Source organism: Cariama cristata, unplaced genomic scaffold, assembly GCF_000690535.1.
Source record: "Cariama cristata isolate BGI_N322 unplaced genomic scaffold, ASM69053v1 scaffold9301, whole genome shotgun sequence".
Taxonomy (NCBI): domain Eukaryota; kingdom Metazoa; phylum Chordata; class Aves; order Cariamiformes; family Cariamidae; genus Cariama; species Cariama cristata.
The window spans coordinates 21018-43618 of NW_009597544.1; the positions used below are offsets into that span (position 1 = coordinate 21018).

The window sequence follows — 22601 nt, forward strand, 5'->3', positions numbered from 1 at the left end:
AAGTAGTTACAGACAGAAAAGAGCTAGGAGGTCACTGAGCCCAGCCTGCTGCCAGGGCAGGATAGAGTCCCCAAAGAGAGGACATGCGAAGCCTTCAACTGATACTACACTTGATCCTAGCCAAAAGGCCAAGAAGTGATAATGGGAAGGGGACTGAGGATAAAAGCGACTGGTGGCTGCCTCTATGTGCTCTGCAGAGGAGATTCAGGCAAACCTCTTTGGAATAATACTTACAATTTATCACATTAGGCAGATGGTATTTGACTTGCTGCTCTTAATACATAATCCTGAAAAGTCTGTGCCAGTTCTCTACTGTAATAATAATGCTGTTTTGCATGTTACAAGAAACCTGAAGCAGCATCAATAAAGTAGTCTGACAGGGCCAGTTTGCTGACACCCTGTTCATGCCCTTGCTGTACACAAGGTTATCTTTAATGGCAGAAATATCTTTTTATTGCTCCCTGTGGACTTGGAGGAGACTATGGATCCTCTGACCTTATTGCCCACACAACATGAGCTCTGGCTGAATGATGCTCTAAGCCGAACTTTGCTTTTGAAGTAGGAAAGATGTATTCCCTTAGCTTATTTCATCCAGCAGACAGGACTGCATTCAGTCCTGCCGAAGAAAGCCTATAGTATGACATCCCCTTGTCCGTGCCATGACTTCCCTCATCAGAAGGGCAGCTTAGATACATTACCTCTGTAGTAGGCAATGCTGGGATTGCAATTTCTATCTAAACACCAGTGTGACAGAGTAAGATATTTGCTGATCTTTGTAATGATAATTTACTGAGATAATCTTTAGTTAAGCTGTCAAGAAACTCAGAAGCTTTTCAAGAGAAAGAAGAAATAACAAATTAAAAAATTATGGCAATACCAGAGCTGCCCTAATTTTCAAACTCATTCAGAGGCCACAACCCTGTCCCAGAGGGTTCTGGGAGAGAAGCTCAAGGGCACTAGGCGAGCAACACAGGCCCTTGCTGTTTTTGCAAGCACCCATCCAAAGATTTTGTCTTAACTTACATGAAAGCCAGAAGTGGAGTTCCCTAGACGGCTTGCTAAATGAGGAGACTTCTTGGGATCCAGCTCCGCCAAAGCTAGCCTCATAAAGGCAAAGCGATCAAAACTCATCATCTAAGTGCCTTCCAAGACCAGTGGAAGGGAAGAAGAGGTGGAGCACAATTCAACACCCACCTTGGTAGATATCTACTCTCAAATGAGGTGATCACTGCACGTGCCTTGAGGTTAATGTTTGCCTAGACACTTGACTTCTGTGGAGCTACCATGTATGTTGGTGGGAAAATGAATTCTCTTCTGTGTAACCTGGGCAGGCAATCACCGTACAGAGCCAGTTCCTGCCAAGACAACCATCCTCATCCCTCAGAGGTGATCCCTGCAAGTCCTCACCTTGGCAGGGCAGTGACTGCAAAGGGACGCTATGCTCCAGCTCTCCATTGTGTGTGCACAGAAAGGGGAATGCAGTCTTTGGGGCTGTCTAAATATGTGTGTGTATCTATCTGTCTGTCTGTCCATATTTGATATAGAATGCACACCCTCTAAAAAACAGCTTTAACAGTCATATGGCAACACACAAGAGACCTTAAGGCATTATGTATTTTCCACATTTCAGGTCTTCTGCTACACCTCTTCACGCAAAGAAAGCAGAGTGGTGAATCCTCCGAGGGCAAAAGAAACTTCCCCAAGGACAAATGAACAAGGCACAGAAATACCTTGGCTGACTGCTGCAGGAGCTCCTAGATCACAGTATCTCCAGGCAGAGAGCACAGAAGAGAACTAACACCTGTTCTCCTGCTACTTTCTTGGCATTACCTGAACACACAGAAAGGGAAATGCAAAAAGACTGTATAGAATATGTGGTAGTTAAAATGAACAGTGTTTGCCAGCAACAGAACTTAAAAAAAATTTTTTTTTAATAAAATATCCTTTTTGGGAGAAGAAATATTGATGTTTTTAGCCTTAGGGAGCTGTAGAAAATCCTGTGCATCCTTTTACTGCTAGCAAAGAAAATGGGAGGAAAACAAGAGACACCTCAGGGACAAATAACTGGGAGACCCATGTATGATACGACACACGCAGAGGATACTATCAAGTTAGTGAGGTTAATCTAAGGTAGTAATGTGCAAATCTGGCTTTGCCAGGAAATTATATCTGCGCTTTTAAGATCATGTGCAGTATGTGTTAGAAAAATGGACCTGTCAGATAACATTGCACAACACTGTGTAGCTTCAAGGGACAAAGACGGCTCCATTTTTAATTTCTGTTGTGAATAATTCATTGTAGGCGTAAGAAATCTTCTTGAATAGATGAAAGATTAGAGATAAAGGTCTCCTCCTCCTACTCGTATTCAAAATCACTGACCAGCCAACTGGGTCTGTCCATAGAAAGTACAGGTTCCCATATCCAGCTTTTTCTTGCAAAGTCTGGATAACCTGGATTAGTCAGAAACCTCAGTCCACTTAACAAAAAAGGACATGTTCTATGCTGCTCATGGAAGATACACTAAAACAGATATTCAAACAAGCATTTCAGACATTTACATTTCTGATTATTTAAAATAAAGGGGTTTTTAGCTAAACTGAAACATACCGTGAATATTCCCAGTCTGCAATGACTTCCCTAAATCAAGTTGCAAAACACTGTCTGTCATAATTCACTTTTAAACCTTCCAAAAAACCCGCCATATCAGGGCGAGGGTGAACTTTTACAATTTGATCAAACTGCATTCAAGTTCATCTTGATTTAAAGGATGATAAAAATAAAACATACAATTTTGCTGTCTATTACTCCAGCACAGCCAATCAGGATGTTTGCACTTCACAGGGAGCACGCAGCCCAAGAGACCCGTTATAAGAAATCTGCGATCTCAGGCTTTTGTACTGAAAATAGGCGTTTAACTTTAATCACATCTACAGCCCAGTCAGAATGTTTGCAAGGCAAAAAAGCATCTGCAGTGGGGTGGACAGCCAAATAATGGTGACTCCAAAACTGGATGGCCTACAGTCACTTTAAATATATATGAATGTGAGTAGGACTGGAGTCTTTCTGTCTTTGATTGTCAATTTGTTGTTAAGACAGGTAACTTAAAATGATGGAAATGCTAGACCTAGCACTTAAACGGGGCGATGCCTTTTTGTAGACTGCGAAAAATATTGGGTTTCTTCTTCTTATGACACATAAGCATGCTGTTTGAATATCTAATTAAAAATAACATTATTTAATTTGAACTAAACAGAAAAAAATTTATTAGTCGCAGTATTAGCGAAAGCAGGGAGGAAGGGGAACTAGTTTTTAGAGGCAACTTCATCAGTTTATGTAAGAATTACAATGTCATTACCTGGGAGAGCAGAATATCGGATGCAGTAAGGGGCAGGTCTTTTCTTACAAGTTACTGAGAAGCAAAATCCTCTGCTATAATTGCAAGCACACAACTTTCCAAATGCCGGTGTGGGTATCTGATGGGGAGAACACTAGTGTACACAGGCACAGAGGTGTGCAGTCACACGCTCATCAGTGAGCAGGATCAGCGTTCACTGACTGATGAAGGAACTGGCACAGCTGATCAAAGATCTTTTACAATTATTTTTTTATCTGGTTGATTGACATTTTGTAACCTGTTCATTGAGAGGGATCTATGTTGATAGATCTTCACTCTTACTGAGAACGCGCTTTGTGAAAAGTTTCGGAAACTGCTGAAACATTTTGTGCTGACAGTCCTTTAAGTGAAAAACACACTTTTAAGATGAGTGGTGGTTTTTCACTTCCAGAGTTAAGCCACCTGAGGAAAAAGAATCAAGAATGGAAAAACATGAAAAACAAAATAAAACATTGCAGTTCACCCAAATAAAAGTATTTCTAAAACCAGTAGCTTGCGAAGTATTATACTTGACGTTTCATTCTGACTTGAGATGAGTATTTTTTGAGCTGAAGAGTTTTTCCCGAGACAGAAACAATTTTCCTTTCTACCCTATCCAGAGGGACCAGTCAGAAAGAACACTCTGTTTTCTATTACTATTTCTGTCCCTAAGCTGTTTTCTTTCCACATTTCTTCTTTCCTCTTATTTCCTCTTTTTCATTTTCACTTTCCTTCCTTTTCTTTCTTAAAATGCCCTATCTATTGCAAAACAGAAGAGACCTGAGCCTGGAACCAAGATTCTTTGCTCTTGCTCTCTCCTCTTTTCCTCTGTTTATTCAGGAGGAGTACGAAAAGAGCTATATTAAGCTGAAATTTTATTCTGCTGTCCTCTGTTCAACAAAAGATAGTCCACTAAAGCCACTAAATCACAGATAACACTTCTCTGGGCAACATTATTAGGAACTGACAGCTGGTGATGGATGAAGATCTCATCTTTTAAAGAAAAAAGTACATTTAATTTCCTTTGTACATAACAGAGAGAGCACAGTATTGTGTATCTAAAGATAAAAAGAGATCCAGTGTATGCTGGGTGCCATACTTAAGGGGATATAATACTGGGTCTGTGTTTCTGAGCCTACATTTTACAGGCCATCTTTAAATTAATTTAGGAACTGCTATTCTTCAATTCTTGGTAGACAATGAACTTTAAAAAAAAAAACAGAGCAACATTTCACAGCCAGCTCCATTAGGAAAGAGCAGCTCAGGGACTGAGGTGTTACTTTTGAGGAGGAAAACTGGAAGACAGGACAGAAAGAGGAGGGAGAATGGATTTGTAGGGCTGAGAGATGGGTTTACCCCAATCCCGCCCAGGATTAAGCTGTACTCCTGGGAGCCGCTGGGCCTCCTGGAGGTTGACACCATAATGGATTTGGTACTGAACGTGCACAATGGAGTTGATATTGAACATCAAGGATCTCATTGACTACCTTGAAACAGACATGCTAAATAAGTATGGTCATTTTTTCCATCAACTGAAGCATATGAAGCCGGACTCCAAGTATGCTGGGTGAAAGTGCATAAATTTCTTCTATGGAGGCACTGGCAATACACAGTACTACCTTATTTCTCCTTTACAGATTATTTTTTTCTTTCTTTCTCTCTCAAATGATCTGTGACTGTGACACATATACTACTTTTCTTTTCACATTTGTAATGTATAACCGTATTTTTATGTCCTTTCTGCAGCACTACCAGCTGCTGCTTTAGTTGAATTTAATTTTAACACACCTCCTGAGCAGCACAGAGACGGTGAGGGTGAAACTTTAATAGCCTGTCTGTGTTAAGCAAGACAGTTAAACATGCAGTTAAAGCACATGTTCAACAAGAAAATATGGTCGGTCTGATGCCAGTGGTATGAAAGACTGCTTTGGGCTCCTGGGGTGAGGACAAGTTTAAGAAAAACATTTGCATGAAGTTTCTAAGTCTAGAGACTATTTGTGTGTTGGCTGAGCCTGGCTGCAAGTCCTTGTAGGAACAGAAGGCCTAACAGTGAGCAATTACCTTCCTTTGATTAAAACCTTCTAGTCAGCTAGTCTAAAATAGAGTGGAAATTTTTTTGTGAACCTTACTCCACTGAAAGATGAGAAGAGGCTTTCCACTAACAAAAAGCAGCCTTTCTAACCATAAAAGTTTATGGAAAATTCTTTGACCATCTTCGTGTAAAAACAGTTATTCTGCTTTCCCTAAGATTTCAGATCATTCCCTTCTTTTCTCCGCTTCTTTATTCTTATTTTTTCCCAGTTGACATAAAGTAGTTAGTAGCAAAGGATAATATTAGGCTTTCCCATTTCTTGCAGAAAGAAAAACCTCTGGAAAATACAAGATACAAAAATGAAACTTGCCCTGGACTTGTGCTGGAAATTCAAACATAGCAACTCAGAGCAAATGCAAGATCATCAAGAAGCACAAGGGTCTATGTAGTTATTTCAGAAGGTGAAACCTGCTGTTTTAAGTTTCACCTATACACATGCACATACAGTTAAACAGAAAGTGTCCATGTAAAACATCCAATGAACAGTGATATTTAAATCACTTCAAGTTGCTGCTTCTCTGTGAAGAAATGGATTTCTCCCTCTCCTTTTTGGGATTGGTCCCCAGTTGATGATGGGGTACGTTTAAGTTGTTTTTCAGAAGTTTCTGCATTCTATATTCTGGTCTAAAAGTCCCATCGCTCATCTCATTATGCCATAACCTACCTTTTTTTGGTAGCTGGAGCCATTTTCAAGGCCTTGGAGGATCACTATTGGCAAGATTGTTCTCTGCATCTTGATTCTAAAAGTTTCAACACCCAGCTGCTCATCAAGATGTATTTAGGAGCCTTGAAATTCAACTGCTAAGCTATTGCGCAGGCTTTGAAACCTTTTTTGGATCACAGCAGCTACAGCTTTCACTAAGCCTTTCCTTCATCTGTTACAGCTGAACTAAGATATTGAGCATTTTCTCTTTTGGGTCATCCATGAGTCTGTAAATTCAAAATGCTATAGGAGAAACACGCTCAATAAGCAGGATCCACAGGGCTGATCTCATACAAAGATCTGGTTAGCATTTGGGGCCACAGACAGCTGCCCCTGGGAACCAGCCAGCCAAATACCCACAGGTGCTACACTGAGCTCTCCCTATTCCTGGAGATGGGTGCCCCAGATTCCCTTCACTTCTATGTCCTACTGCTTTTCTTGTTATGGAAGATCCCAGAGACCAACCTTGCCACAGTTTCTTTGAGAGATAAACACTTCCTCTTTTATTGTCAAAACAGGGATTTTGAAACTGCTTTTTCAGTTCACATACACACAGACACTGAGCAAGACTTCCTTCTATTATTTCTAGTTTCAGCAACACTGACTAGAAGATCTGGCTTCTTCAGTTCTCTCTTTTACCCCTTTAATACTTCATACCTCTCACTAAAGCCTTGTTTTCATTCCCCTCAGACTGCTATATGCGAGTTACCAAAGAGGACGCAAAAATGTCAATCAGTGTCTCAGACTGACAATTGCATTTAATTACCTCTGACCTCCTCCCAGCCACAGATGTTTAGAATAACAATTCAGTAATTCAACAAAGTTGTCTTAGAGATAACCAGAAGTGCTACAACATGGCTTTCAAACGGATAGTTCAAATAAGCAGACAAACTAAGCACAAATCCTGAACCAATTGAAGTTTGCCTCTTTTGCTAGCATTACGAACTATAATTCTTGACATTTCTGGAGTGCCTTCTACTTTAGGCTGCACGACAACTTATGAGACTTTAATTGACTCTCAACACGCCTTTCAAAAGTATTATTTCCAATTCACTGGCTAAGAAAAGCACAGCATAAAACATGAAGTCATTGTCCAAGTGTATGGCAATAAAGAGAAATTGCTGAAATAGCTCTCCCCATTTTATGAAAAGTACAGCTTCTGCACCTGCCAAAAGTTATTGTTGGTTGTGTTTTTTTTAATTCATAAATGAGTCAACAGCATTAAAAAAAAACAGGTGAATATTTTTTTATCAATAGATACGGGTCTCTAAAAAGGAAGTTGAAGAGAAGGGCAAATTGGAAAGTTTCTGATGGTCTTCGCAACTCTAGTAGAAGAAAACATGCACAAAACATGGCTAAGATATTTCATGTAATGCTTTACGAATTGCTTTACAACTCTTGAAAAATCAATGTTGATTCTTCTTCCTGAGAGGAAGACTGGACCTTGTGACTGAGAGACTGAAGAAAATTAAGTGCTGAGGGAAGACTTACATCAGGACAAGGCAGCTATCCTAAAAAAGTGTCCAAAAGGACATTTAGATTGCATTTGACATGTCTTCAAGAGAGGAATAAGACCACACCTCTCCCAAAGACAATTCCAAAAGGATTTACATATAGGTGTCACTGAATGCTGTGAAACTAGAATCTACTGTTAATCCGTGCTCTACTACTCCATTCCTCTGAAGAGGAGTTTTACAAGTCTGTTGTAACACCTTATCAAAAGCTTAATTTCATTTGAAAAATTGTCTAGATGCTTCTTTATTGAACTGTCTCAGCAGAAGGGTCCTGAATGTTAGCACGGTTTCTTCTCACAGCAAACATTTAGCACAAAGACAAGTACAAAAAGACAAGCATTTCAGAATTATTCATCAAAAGATAAAAAAATTCTGTGCACATGCACAAATACACATGTAATCATACATGTAAGATGAGCTTTGCTACTATATAGTGGCTCAAGCAGATTCTGCTACAATACTTGCTTACAGAGAAACTGCACAGCTCTTAGTGAGGAAGAATTCTTCCAACTGAAACTGCAAAGTTCCAGTCCAAAAGTCCTGCCTGTGCAAAGGTATCAACAAACTAATCACAACAATCTAACTACAGCTAAATAAATGTTATTTGACCAATTACCAGCTGACACTCTGTACATGCCTCTGTACAGTCAAGTTCCTAGAAATGAAACAGAAGAATATTATTTAGCCAAAAATGGACTCGCTGTTCCAAACAGCTCATATGCATGTGGAGTCCCTTCCAAGCTTAAGAGTCTGAAGTCATGCAGGCGCTCCCTGAAGCAGCATTTACCTGGTCACACACATCTAGATGACAGCACTGTTGTTCTCATTAGGACGACAACTTCTGGTACTGACAAGTGACTCCTGAAATGTTATTCCTTGCTGAATCATCTCAGTTTTCAATGATAGGGATTGAAAAACAATGGGATATTCTCAGTAGAATAATCAGCTATTTTTTAATTGAGAATTCGTATATACAGCCTGTGGAACTCTGTGCAAATGGATGCAAACAAAGAGCAAACATAATACAGTGTCTTTTGGATTGATCTCACAGTTCCTTATATATACACCAGCATAAATTGCTCAGTGCAATTTCCCCCTCCCATGTCTGACCCTGACACTAGTTTAAAAAATAAGACAGTCCAGCCTGAGACTTTTTTTTTAGATGCACTAAAGTAGGCTTGCTCAATCACTCTGTCTTGAGACGGAGAGCCTCTCGCCGTTGCTTCTGAACAGTTCTAGAATCTTCCCATAGACGGGGTCCTCTGATGTTGTCCCAGTTATCCAAGTCAGACTTTTCCAGCTTCTGCAGATAAACAGCAAAAATAACAGTGTCATCTTTACAACCCCATGATTTAAAGTACGTATTATTCTAAACTGTTTTCTTTTTGCACAAGAAACTCAGTATCACTATCGGGTTGATGAGCTTTCATCTACCCTGCAACAGAAGTTCAACAACAAGGTAAAAAAAAGTTGCGAGTTATCCATATAGCTACATAAATGACTAGGATGGGCATTACTGCACCTGCTTATCAACAGATATATAACATGTAAGGACAGGAAGCGCTATAGCATCTGAACATGACTGAAGATACCTTGTATTGACTTTTTCTTTCTTGTCTCATCTTGTTTTCCAGATCTGTTCTTCAACGGCAAGTCTGCCAAGTACTGAAGTAATAGGACTGATAAGCATTGGTATAGCTCAAACAGAAGATTAGTAATTAGTGGCCTGAAGTATCCTGTCAGCACAAATACAAAGCATACTGGAAAAGATGAATTATCTAGCACAAAGGGAGACAGTAACAGTGCAACCCCCTTCAATCCATGTGGTTTTAATTTGAATAAGGTATACGATGCTTTCTGCTGCCTAGTTTCTCATGGCACCCAGCCATCACAGATAGGTCTCTCATTAAGTCATATATGAGATATTCTGACTGAACTGTCAGATACTTAAAAACTATCCAGATTTTAATTACTTCCTTGCCTATTCCTATCATCCCCACTCAGAAGTACCAATGACTGCAATATTTATCTAGCCTTAGAGGTGCACAAAAATGAAGACCAGGTGCCCTCCTGACCTCACCTGCCAAGTGCTGCAGTTGAAGAACACAAACACATACTGCATCTTCACAGTCCTACCGGCAGAGACATGGAAGTCCCTTGCCAGCAGACACAGACCTCAAGTCTCACATATCAGCCTGTGGAACAGTACATGACAGGTCTCTGCCAACAGGAGATTGAGGAGGCGGTCTGCACCACTGCCAGAAACAGGGCTGTTCTACATGCTACTGAACAGGGCAATACTGCACACCATTAATGATAAATACTGCAGGGGGATTTAAACCTCTGATTTGTGATCAGGGTCTCATCTCAGCAAATGCTCTAAAAATACACCAGAAAATACTTAACCCTGCCTGGAGCCTGTGGTCTAATTTGCCTACTGTCAATCATCCAAGTAAATGGCAAACACAAAGGGACTTGAATAATAGTCGCAGAATAATTCAACAGCTATAACAGAATAGACCTGCTGCTATTAGTTCACATTATGTAAAAGTTTTCTGCCACTTCTACAATTGAGGAAATTGCAATGAGGTTAGTCAGATATCAAAAGAAATTAGGCAACATTCAACAGAAGATATATGAGAAGACATGCACAAACAGCAGACTTTCACAAGGTGGGGGCAACTGAATTTTTCATACAGTAGAGTTGGCATAGGTCGTTCTGAAAAATTGTCTTTACTACTTTATACATCTTATGATTAGCTGGTACTTCATTTCAACTGGAAGGGATCTGAGCTGACATGGAAAGAGGGAGAAGGAGGGAGAAGGAGAGAAGGTACCCATCATCCCCCACAGCAGCAACTATCCACTCTGATTGTAAATTCAGAATTTAACATCTTATTCTAATGGAAGCTTCAAGGAAACTACACTGAAAATAACCTTGTGCTTTAACAGAAGGGAAGCATGCTGATTTTATTAAACACAAAGGTACCACACAGCTATGAGGATCTAAACTATTCCCAAAGGTTCTCAGCTCCCAAAGTCTGAACAAGAATCAACATTTCAAATATATACAATGAAACTTGTAGTATCTAAAGATAGGCTACATAAAGAAGTCTATCAAGAGAGACATACACACTGGAGAACTTTACCAAAGTTCATATTAACCTGCCCCTGAAACTTCACAAAGGCTTTTCATAGAGGAAGTTCATCCAAAACAGGAAATATTGCAAAACTATACAATCTAAACAAACCAGTACAAGAGAGTACTTTGGCAGTTTCCATTGGAAAGCATAAAGGTACCTGGAAAACACACTGTGATATACTGACAGAGTAAAACAACCAAGGGTTATGTACAGTGAACGGCATTAGCTCAAACTACAGATGAGATCTATTGACAGAGTTAATTTTTGTCAATTAAAATATAAAGAATTAAAGACTCTAATGAGTACATAGAGAGACTGTATTTTTATTTTTTATTCTCATTATTTTTATAAAGATCATTAACATTTTGTGTCCTGTATAGAGACTGTTTTTGATACCTTGCTGCAATTCAAGAAGAAAGCACCTTCCTTACTGGCACATGACAGTATCCGCAAAAGTTAGTACTTTATGGGACACATATCTGTCCAGTCATCAGAAGGTAGCATGATTAGACAATCCAATTTTTGACACTGATGCTATCAAGTTTTGAAAGAATAGAGGACTCCTGTTGCACGTTGATAAAGATAAGGAGTACCACCAGTGAAAGGGGATCTGAAAATCTCCATTCTGCAATGTGTTCCTGCTCTACAGCTATTTTCACAGGTATCTACCTGTGCTGGTTTTGGCTGGGATAGAGTTAATTTTCTTCACAGTAGCTGGTATGAGGTTATGTTTTGGATTTGTGCTGGAAACAGTGTTGATAATTCAGGGATGTTTTCATTACTGCTGAGCAGGGCTTACACAGAGTCAATGCTTCCTCTGCTCCTCACTCCACCAGCGAGGAAGCTGGGGGTGCACAAGGAGTGGGGAGGGGACACAGTTGGGACAGCTGATCCCAACTGACTCAAGGGATATTCCATACCATGTGACATCATGCTCAGCATATACAGCTCGGGGAAGAAGGAAGGAGGAGGGGGGGTGTTCAGAGTGATGGCGTTTGTCTTCCCAAGTAACTGTTACATGTGATGGTGATATCCAGTATAAAATGGAATTTTCCACTAAGAATGGTGAGCTATTGAACATCTGATGACTGGAGGAGCATGCCACTGAGGAATGCAGAATACGATAAAGAAGAACCAAAACAATAAGAGAAGAAGAGACTGATCTCCAAACTGGTCTCTGATGGCTGGGGTCCACAAACTTATGAAATTGCATCCTTTAGATGAACATAGCTCATTATAATCTCATTATAATGCTAAAACCCACACCCCTAGAAGGAGATTTTAGATGTAAATTTAGGACCACCTTAGTATAATGAAGTAATTAGGTAATGAGACATGCGCAGATGATTTGTTGTCGAATGCAATCATAAGTAACCAAAAAGTTGCTTTTGGGTAGTCCCTTCTTTGTTTCTGTCTTGTATAAAAGATGCCGCACGACTTTCAAGGGTGTGCTAGCTTTGTGGGACTACCACCTAGCACCCATCTCTGCACAGACATGGAATAAAATAGCTCTTCTCTGTGTGTATATTGGCGTATTGCACACTGGGTGAACAAACCCCACTTTTGGGACAACAATGGAGCCCTGCTTTCCTGGAGATGGCTAAACACCTGCCCGCCGATGGCAAGTGGTGAATAATTTTCTTGTTTTGCTTTGCTTGTGTGTTTGACTTTTGCTTTACCTATTAAGCTGTCTTTACCTCAACCCATGAGTTTTCTCATTTTCACTCTTCCAATTCTCTCCCCCATCCCACTGGGGGTGAGTGGACGAGCGGCTGGGTGGGGTTAAACCACGACACTATCTCACATACAACTAAACAAAACTTTTTGCTTGGTCACTGACATGAAAATTCTTACAACACTATCACCCCAGAACAAATGGCTACATTAGATGTAGGCCAAAGACACATATGTAGCTACAATTAACCTTACTGCTGAGAGTAAGACCAAACTGATGGTCCTTCTATTGATTAGGTGCAGCACAAGCTGCAAAGTTACACAGCTTCAGATTGCCTGGGCTGTGCAGTGAGAAATTAGGCAAGCAGCTAGTTCTCCTCTCAGATGAAGTCAACGTCTTTCATTCTAACTGGCTGGGTCTTTTTAATTTCTTGTTTTATTTCTTCTTTCTTTTTAGCCGCCTGGACTCTGCCCACCTAACTTCATGGAGACGTCACATAAAGGTGGTCAAACTACTTCCAGCCTTTACCAAGTTCAAAGCTGTAAGAACTGGCAGTCTAAAAATCAAAAAGCTTTTTCTCCCAATTCAAATGCAGTAAAGAGTCAATCATTGGAGACTAAAATGAAATGTAATCAGATCAGACCAGCACCACTTTTCCTGCTTGTCTCAAATAGCCCGAAGGATGTTGAAAATTAGCTGTTTAAAGTAAGATCAGTGTAGTCCATTAAATCTACTGATTCACTTCCTAAATCAGCTAAACTGCCTCTTAAAAGTATGGGACTGACAGAAGCTGTAAATCCAAGAAAAAAATGCAGCTACGCAGACAGGCACAGCGAACAACAAAAAAAAAAATGTTCAACCATTTGCCACACACTTGACTTTTAAGACTTTTGTTAAACAGCTTGCCTTGTGCAAAGTTACCAATAAGGATGTAAAGAGATGTCCACTTCTTAATTGCTGGTTCAAATGCCTGGCTTGATACTAAGTAAAAGCCATAATCCTCGGTCAGCCCTAAAACGAAATAAAATTTTTAAAAGTCCGAATTCTACTCTTGCAGGATAGTCTTCATGCCCCACTAAACTGAAACCTGCAGAAATTCATTTAGAGCTATTGGTGCTCAGGCTGAGTTAATCCAAGGTGGTCCCTTGCAAAAAATGTTTGGTTTTAGTCTCTGTTTCCCACATGTGAAAGGAGGGATAAGAAAATCCTGTTTACTTTACAGCTTGATGCAATAAATTTTGTGATAAGCACCACAGAAAGAAATTACTCTAATTCAGAGAGGCAATTATTTCCCATCATTATAGTAAGCAAACCCATTTGCAGATAAAAGATGAGCCAGGGAAGAATATCCTCATGGTTGAAACGTGCAGTGAAAGAAATGCATTAAAGCAGTTTTGGTTTTGCAAGAGCGTCAAAACAGCCTGAAGACCATAAAAGATCTATCAAGGAACTCTACGATGACGTATAGATGCAGAGGGACAGAATTAAGGCTAGCACTGGATCTGCCATCTTGTGCATGACTGAAAATCTTAACTTTATAATCATGCTGATATGGCCTTATTGGGTTTTCCATAACTCTTTACCAGAGCCACATTTTTGATGTCTCATTTTCTCGATATAAACTTAGGGTTACTTACTTTGTTTAGGATATGACATAATTCAATATCTGTGATTAGTGACTTAATAATCTGTGATTTAATAGCCTGTGATTAGTGACTTAATCCTCAGATTAAAAAGAAGTATTTTTTCCAACTAGAGAATGTTTAGTTTTTATGTTATTAGCATGCAAGCAAGTCAGCAAGCAGCATGCTATGGGCCAGAATAAGGCTTTTTTGTTCATTAAGGGAAGAAATGTTTTGGGCTTCTTTGCATGTGAGCATCCAGAGATCCGCTTCTCTTTTGGGCTGAGCTGAAGACTGGCAAAAACCACAATGACGAAACCAACAGAGGTTTTGTGGCTAATTTCAGCCGGATATAATACCATTCATCTATAGCACAATTAATTAACCTATGGTGAACTAGTTTAAGAGACTCTTTCACCACAGGTTATTTTCCCTTTAATTATGTCAAATCAGCATCATGTGGGGCTGTGCCCCAATCAGAAAAATGAAATGGATTAGGAAAACAAATACATACTGTTTATGAATGAATCTCATTTAACCATAAGACTACGCAAACACTTGCACTGGCATAGCTGAAGGAATCACCTTTAGGTGGCTACATTGTAAAAGATGTGTATCAAGGAACTTCACCACCAATTTGGGCATCATTTTCTCAGTTCGAAGACTGAGAACAGGACTTGCCTCCATCTCAGAGGTGTCAGACAGTTTAATTAATATTCGCAGAGTGCTCTCACAGTTTTGTATGAAGATGCTATAGTGATACAAATTACTCAGTATACCAAACAATTACAGCACTTGGTTAAAACTACATGGTTACACAGCCTTGAATTTTTAAAATACTACTAAGCAGATAGACTTCCATCTAGGAATTAGGGTTTACCATGATTTCCTCCTGACACGCAGTTTCTCTTCTTAAAATGAAGAATGTCTTAAAAAACATGTTAAATCTCAGAGGATAACCCAGTGCCATTTATGCATTACACCTCCAGATCACCCAGATGAACTTCTCGTTCCAAAGGATTCACAAACTGTATGGGTAAAGTCAAGAGAACTCATGCATGGGTCATTTACTTTCAGCTTATCTCCGTTTCCTGAGCAAAAATGAAACTTGGAAACATTCAACATATAAAGAACAGCATGAGTGCAGTAGTATACCTTCAAGACCAAACATCCAAAATCCAGCAAATTTCACTTTTAATTAGAGCAATTAAGTACATTTAGGATAGTTTTCATGTCCCTTGCATACGAAAGTTTTATCAAACTGTGGTTAATGTGCCCCAGAAAGAGAAGTGCAGCTTATTAAGGTTTATCTCTGCATTTACAGCTTGGGAGACCTAGCCAAGTTAACAGGACCAAGGAATTTCCCAACTTTGAGTGCCTGATCTTGCCAACTTTGTATCATAATAAAATTTGTAAAGCTATGTCCTAGTTACTGCAGCAGAACCCTCTAGTAGAGGAGCAGCCAGGGACAGACTTTTGGGATGTTTGCAGGCTTTTTTCAACTATATAAAGGTGAGCTTGGCCAAAGGGGATCATGTGATATTTCACAGTGCAGGAGTGCAGTAAGAGCAAAAAATGACAGTTCTGTGGCTGGTAGGAAGAGCATATGGATTTCCACAGCATATCCCTGTCTGGAGCCCACAAAAGCCCTCTGACACCAACCACAGAGGTTTATTTCAAACACCTTGCTAGGACTACAAATACTTGGAAGTGTGTACAATTTTTTCACTCTGTGTATATAAAAATCTGGGCACAGTATATCCTTTTAATAGTAATAAAAAGATACACTAATCAAAAAAGAGAGAGAAGTGTACGAGGATCAAAATATAGTAGTTTCATGAGTCACACATGGTGTTTTTTCTTCTGAAGAGACATGAAAAATAAGCTTTTACAGGTTTCTTAAGTGAGAGGAAAAAGCTGTGAGGAATATCACAGGGAAAGGCTAAGGGATTACCACAACAAGAAATGATCAGCTGCCACTATGAAACTACTAACAGAAGCATGTAGTCATAAGAAAAGAAACAACTAGAAAAGATTTACAACAACCATGTAAATTAAACTTAAATCCAGGCCATCAAATAACTACCTTAAAGTAACCATGCTCTTTCAAATCAGCAATCAACCTTATTAGTCAATCCTTTTGAATTGGTGAGTTAAATCTTCTGCCTCTCACATGCTGCTGCCTCTATCCCCGCCTCAGTTAGTTCAGGTAACATTCACACAGAGTTCCTGTAGTTTAGGACTTTTGTTTCTTATCTACACTTTCCTGCTGAAAAAAAACATTCATCTCTCTTCCAAAACTTGCTTGTCAATTTCTATGCTGAAACAGAATGCTTTTCTCTGTGCAGAAACTACAGTTTTGGCTAAATGTTAACAGAACAACTTCAATCCTTTCAGCTATAAATAGTTTTTTCAGTGACATCAATGGCTACTGTTTGATTTGTACTGTTGGGTAAATTTATTGTAGAAAAAAAAAAAAATCCTCCTGTTTCCTCTCTGTGGCTAACATCCCCTGCCCATTCAGCCATGCTGTGGGGATGCCACTTTTCCTACTCAAACTTTTTTTTGTGACTGAGACAACACACAGTGTTGGCCCTAACATGGTAAGAATTGGTCGGTTCCTCCAGGATTAAAAAAAAGGCGTATAGGAAGCGTAAGCAAGTACAAAGGATTCTGTTTTGGAAAGAAGAGAAAGGGTGAGAAGAAGCGATTATTTATAACAGGCATTTGTGTGTCCTGACCATGTTTGCTGTCTGATTCCACTGTTAACTGCCTCACTTTCTTTTCCATCTATGAAAGAAACACCTCACATTTAAGGAAAATCCTGTGCAAAGAGGTACGTTATAAACATGACCAGGAAAGAATTTACAGGATGTTGTGGTTTAACCCCAGCCAGCAGCTCAGCCCCACCCAGCCGCTCACTCACTCTCCCCCTGGTGGGATGGGGGGGAGAATCGGAAGAAGTGAGAAAACTTGTGATAAAGACAGTCTAATAGATAAAGCAAAAGCCGTGCACGCAAGCAAAGCAAAACAAGGAATTCATTCACCATTTCCCAATGGCAGGCAGGTGTTCAGCCATCCCCAGAAAGCAAGGCTCCATCATGCGTAACGGTGACTTGGGAAGACAAACGCCATCTCTCCAAATGTCCTCCCCTAGCTGTATATGCTGAGCACGACGTCATATGGTATGGAATATCCCTTGGGTCACTTAGGATCAGCTGTCCCAGCTGTGCCACCTCCCAATTCCTTGTGCACCCCCAGCCCACTCGCTGGTTGGGTGGGTTGAGAGGCAGAAAAGGCCTTGACTCTGTGTAAGCCCTGCTCAGCAGTAACTGAAACATCCCTGAATTATCAACACAGTTTCCAGCACAAATCCAAAACATAGCCCCATACCAGCTACTGTGAAGAAAATTAACTCTACCCCAGCCAAAACCAGAACAGAGGACTATTTAGTAGAGATGAATTCCAGAAATAAGTCCAGTAAAAAGCAATATCCTGTGAACTATCCTCTAAAGGTTCAGTGTCTGTCTTCTTGCAAGAAGGCTTTTCCACCAGAACTCTTCCTGTGCCATACCCACCACCAAAATTCCACCTTCTCGTGTTTCTCTGACCATATTCTGAAGTATAGCACACAAGACTTTTGAGACATCAAGAAGAAAAGGAGGAAACTATAGCTCAGCTACCAACTGTACATCCACTCAGAATAAAATGCCTAGCATAAACTATTTTAAGTAAAATCCTTTCCCACAGCAGTTTCCATTAATGATATACCACACCACTTTGTCCTTCTTTACAAAACATTAAGGGATGAAGACTCATCGTGAAATAAAAACTCTCAAGACCATTTTACATGTGAATAAACTGAAATGCAAGAAACTCCATTTGTCCCAGAGACAACCTGGAGGACAGCTGGAATCCAATGGCTAGGCTGGACAACAAAGAAGAGAGCATAGAAGGGATGGAGAGATTAAAGGGGGAAAGAACAGAATCTCAACTTCACTTAGTGTCACAAGAGTCACTACAGAGGGATTTCTTTCCCAACATCTTTGTCATTTCTCAAACAGCTCAAGGTATTTAGCCACTAGTATCTTCACAGATAATGAAGTAAATCAATTCAATATGCTAACCTGTTAATTCTTAAACAACAAAATCTGTAATCCTCTGGTACTGATAATGGCAGCAACAAGATACTTGCAGATTTCGACAACTGGCATTCAGGAATTACCTTCCTTCTAGAGTGGTCCTCATGTCCACACACTTTGATGCACCTATTTAACTATGTCACTACACTGTCCCTTCCTGAAAAACAAGTTCCATCCATTCTGCTAGCACTACAATCCCCGAAGTTAAGTCAAATGAACATTAAGTGGCTTGAATCCTTTTTAGAAGAGCTTATTCGAATTCTTCTTTTACTCTTAAGACAGTAAATATTCAGGTTACATTCCCAAGCCATCTCTCCATATACCTGCTTTTACTTACAAACTGTCTTGAATAAACATTTTAATACTGCAATTACAATACCTTTGCTGGAATTCTCAGGATAGTTACACAACTTTTGACCAGAGCTAATGCTGACCTTTAGCGATTTATCAAATCATGAGGAACAAAAACTGCTCAATATTCATATACTATAAGTCAAGAAAGCAGTGTTCTCTGACTATTCACAGACTAGCATATTCCCTCAGTTATCCCATGCTGAGTCTAATAGCTTTGCAATCAGTTGAAGGAAAACTTTTTAAAGTTTTACAGTTTTGATATTCTGAAAGACGGAGAACCCATTTTTCTTGCTGTTGTGTTCAAACGATGTTCCCATCTATTAATAATGGACCTTACTTCTAATTTTAGTATCTTTGCCAAAAAAAAAATCTTCAATAGCTAGCACTTTCTTCTTAGGAAGGTATTTATATATAACTAACATTCTTTTCAGTACCTTTAAAAAGATTTAAATCTTTAGGTTTCTTTTAAGGCATTTTCTCAAGCCCTAAGTTAATGTATTCAGCCTGTCCTGCAGCCTACCCCATTTTTAAAGCCCTGTTCAAAACAGACACCAGAAGTAGATGCTGTATTTCAGTACTAGCCTCACCAGTGCCACCTCTTCCTACCATCTACCATTCCTGTCCATATTCATAAAGACTGAATTAGCTCTTTGTGCCACAGCATCACTGTAGAAGATCACTCCAAATTATTCATTCACTGACTCCCAAATCTTCTCCAGAGTTGCTGCTCTCCATAATGCAGTCCACTCTGGCCTGCATTTCCAGTTTCTTAAACAAATAACTTTGGCTACTTTAAAAGGCATTTTGCTGATTTTATTGGCCCAGCTTACCAAGTAATACAAACAGCTCTCTGTCCCTGCCTTGACAATACTTTCACGTCACTTGCACATCAGTAATGATTTTACAGTTTCTTTTGTATCACTGAAAAAAGTAAAAGTACTCAATATTGCCCACATTATGTCCCAAATCTCACAGAACACTTAAAAATATCACCTTCCTGCCCAGTGATGATTCCCAGAGAAACATCATTCCCAGATTGATATTTTTCAGCAACTGAAGTCTTCTAAGCACTTTCTTGGAACTCTGCTATAAACTATCAGAGCCTAATAGATGTCAAATAACATCTTGTTTGGTTATTAAGAGGTCTGGAAGTACATCTCTTGTTTCTTCTTATTTGAATACAAAGGATTTTTTTCCTCTAAAAGAAATACAAATATGTTTTTTGAATGTTGCTACTCTGCGAACATGGTTACTCATGATTTTACATCCTCATTGTTTTATTCTTAGCTTGCTGCAACACCATCCTCTTATCCATATCCTTGTCAGCTTACTTATCAGACAACTCTCTTGATGTCCTTAGCATCTGATTTGTTAACTGATTTGTCCATTGCAAAATGTTAATAAATTCTTCTTAAAGATGTTTTTATTTGCTTTACAATTCTTTATTTTGGGGTCTGACATAACTGACCAAGGCCAGATTTTTTTGTGTGTACTAGATCATGCATTTCATAGAAGCAAAGAAACAAAGTGCTAAAATCAGGAATGTTATTCTGAGATTGCATTTAAAGCAATGAAAAGGAATGTACTGTGATTGTTAAACATCCACGAGGATGTTTTTCACTCATCACATTAATCAGTTTTTATCCCCTTCTTTCAAACATTATTTTTGTGCTTTCAAATAAAATACTCTAGGCTTTTGTCACAGGTCAAACACTTGACATTTTTTACAGTGTGTTCTACAATGCCCAGCTCAGCAGCAGAACTACATTCACAGTAGTACCAGTGTCACTAGTGGACAGAGCAATGATGTATTAGGCAAAGGGGAGCAGCAAGGACTAATTTGCCATATGAGGACATATAAGTGTGTGAGAGGAATGCATGAACAATGGAGAACATATGCAAAGGTATCTTGCTCCTCTGGCACATCCCAAGGCACAAGATAAATGGCATTATTAACAGATCTGAGATATAAGAAATGCAGCACGAATTACACATGCAAATTCTTTCTTTCTCAAAATACTATCCTGGCCAGAAATACTCCTATGTGAAATAAAGTAAATTTTGTATAGTTTAAGAAGATATAATTTAGTAAATTAGAAGGTGAGAAAATGTCTTTATGTTCATTTCCTCACAGTAACTTGATTAAATCTGTCATTACAACATTTTTCATCACCACTACATTGGAGACAAAATGCAGACTTCAATATGTTTGAAATATCGGAAATGTCTTTATCTTTTGCAATATGCCCATAAAGGTGTATGCTTATAGCAGAAATTACGACATTCTAAAATAATTCAGTATGTATTCAATATCTACATTTCTGTAAGGAAAATAAGATGTTTTTTAAAAGTCTTACAGAGGGCCAATACACATTTGTATGCATCAGGCAACCATGCTTCAAAAGAGCTGGCTTGGTATCCTCAGTAACAGCTGGAGATATAATGCTAATAATATTGTAAAATAAGGCTTTATATATCAAAACAGTAACTTTTTTTTAAACTGTCCTTGATCTCTTATCATCTCATATTTAGTAACAGCCATCAGTGTATTCCTCCAATGTGACCTATATGTAGAATTAGAAGATGTTCTTAAGAGCTGTATTTTGAGCAAGTGAAAAAGGGGAAAAAAACCCACCCGAAAACCCCTAGCCTGGAACACACGGGGTCCATGGAAAACTACTCTCCTAGATACCAGCTGTAGCTCAGTGATAGATTAGATTTTGTCCACCAGAACACAGAGGTAACATTGACTAAAATGGTCACATACTCACTGTGGAGCCTGAGAAGTACGTGCATTACTGCTGGGTTCCACAAGTTTCATTGAAGCAAGGCATGAAAGTGCCTAGTGCTTGCAAGCTGGTGCCCACAGTAAAGTATACTTTGAGATAAGAGTTCAAAATAATAATCTGAATCTATTTTCATTATGTGGAAATGCAAATTCATTTGTTTTTTTGAAGTGCTCTGCCCTCTATAACACCCAAACACTACTTTGGAAGAATTATGGCCTGGGAACTCTCCGCAGTTTAGATTAAGAAAAAAATTAAGATTGCTTCTGTCATTTCTGTCCATCAGGAAGGAGCCTCATTACCCAAGGAGGCTTGTAATATGTTGTTACGCCAGTTGTATTTTATTACCATCGATTTATCCATAAACATAATGCAATTATGGCCATTTAAATATTATCCTTCAACTACTTACTTATCTTCTGGAGAGAAAGCAAGGCATATCTGAATACAGATCAGTTGATTTTGAGGTTAGGTAGTGAGTTAAACAGAGAGATGTGGTTCTTTTTAGTGCCTGTGGTTCTTCCACATGAATAAATCAGAGCAGCCTTACAGTATATTCTATGGAAAGCAAGACACAATAATCCCAGATGCAATCAGAACTTAATGGATTTGTCTGTTTTGAGTTTCCACTGGAGCTTTCCATGTGTACTCAGGGAACAAACCTTTTTATTCCCAACACCATAAACCATGGCCCAAAACTGGTTGCAATAATGGTAAAACACTACCACAAACCTGGCGGGTAGACAGATGTCCTGTGAAATTAGGCATGAAAAAGTAAGTTTTATTTTTATTTCAGATAAACCACAAAAGAGTAATATAACAGAAGGGGTTTATTAGCAAGACCACATACTGCCATTTGGACACCTAAGTATGAGAGCTATGGGTGCAATCAAGCTCTTCAAAGGCTTGTAACAGGGACATGGTATGCGAAGAAAAAGAAAACCTGTGTTCCGCATAAAGACCATAAAGATAGATCAAGTGTTAGCTGGACATTTGATCCAAGTAATTTTAAAACATTAAAAATTATCTTAAATAGCTTTATCCTTTGTTTCTGCATACAGGGAGGCTTTTTCCAGTTTTCCTAACATGGCTTTTCGCAGGCCTGAAGATTTATGAAACTCTAGATACTAAACTGGCCAAAACAGCCATTTTGGAGCTCAGTAATGTTTGAAGAAAATGCATTGTTGAGGAAAGAGT

General features: G+C 39.1%; 1 protein-coding gene across 1 annotated transcript in view; it reads right to left on the reverse strand.

The window, feature by feature from the left end:
* Positions 1-8612: 8612 nt before the first annotated feature.
* The window catches only part of LOC104168363 (cytochrome c oxidase assembly protein COX16 homolog, mitochondrial), a 36481-nt gene continuing 22492 nt past the window's right edge, over positions 8613-22601 (reverse strand). The window contains exon 4 of the mRNA XM_009708931.1: positions 8613-8985. Coding sequence (XP_009707233.1) covers positions 8869-8985 — 117 coding nt within the window. The 3' untranslated portion in view covers positions 8613-8868. The remainder of the gene's footprint in view (positions 8986-22601) is intronic.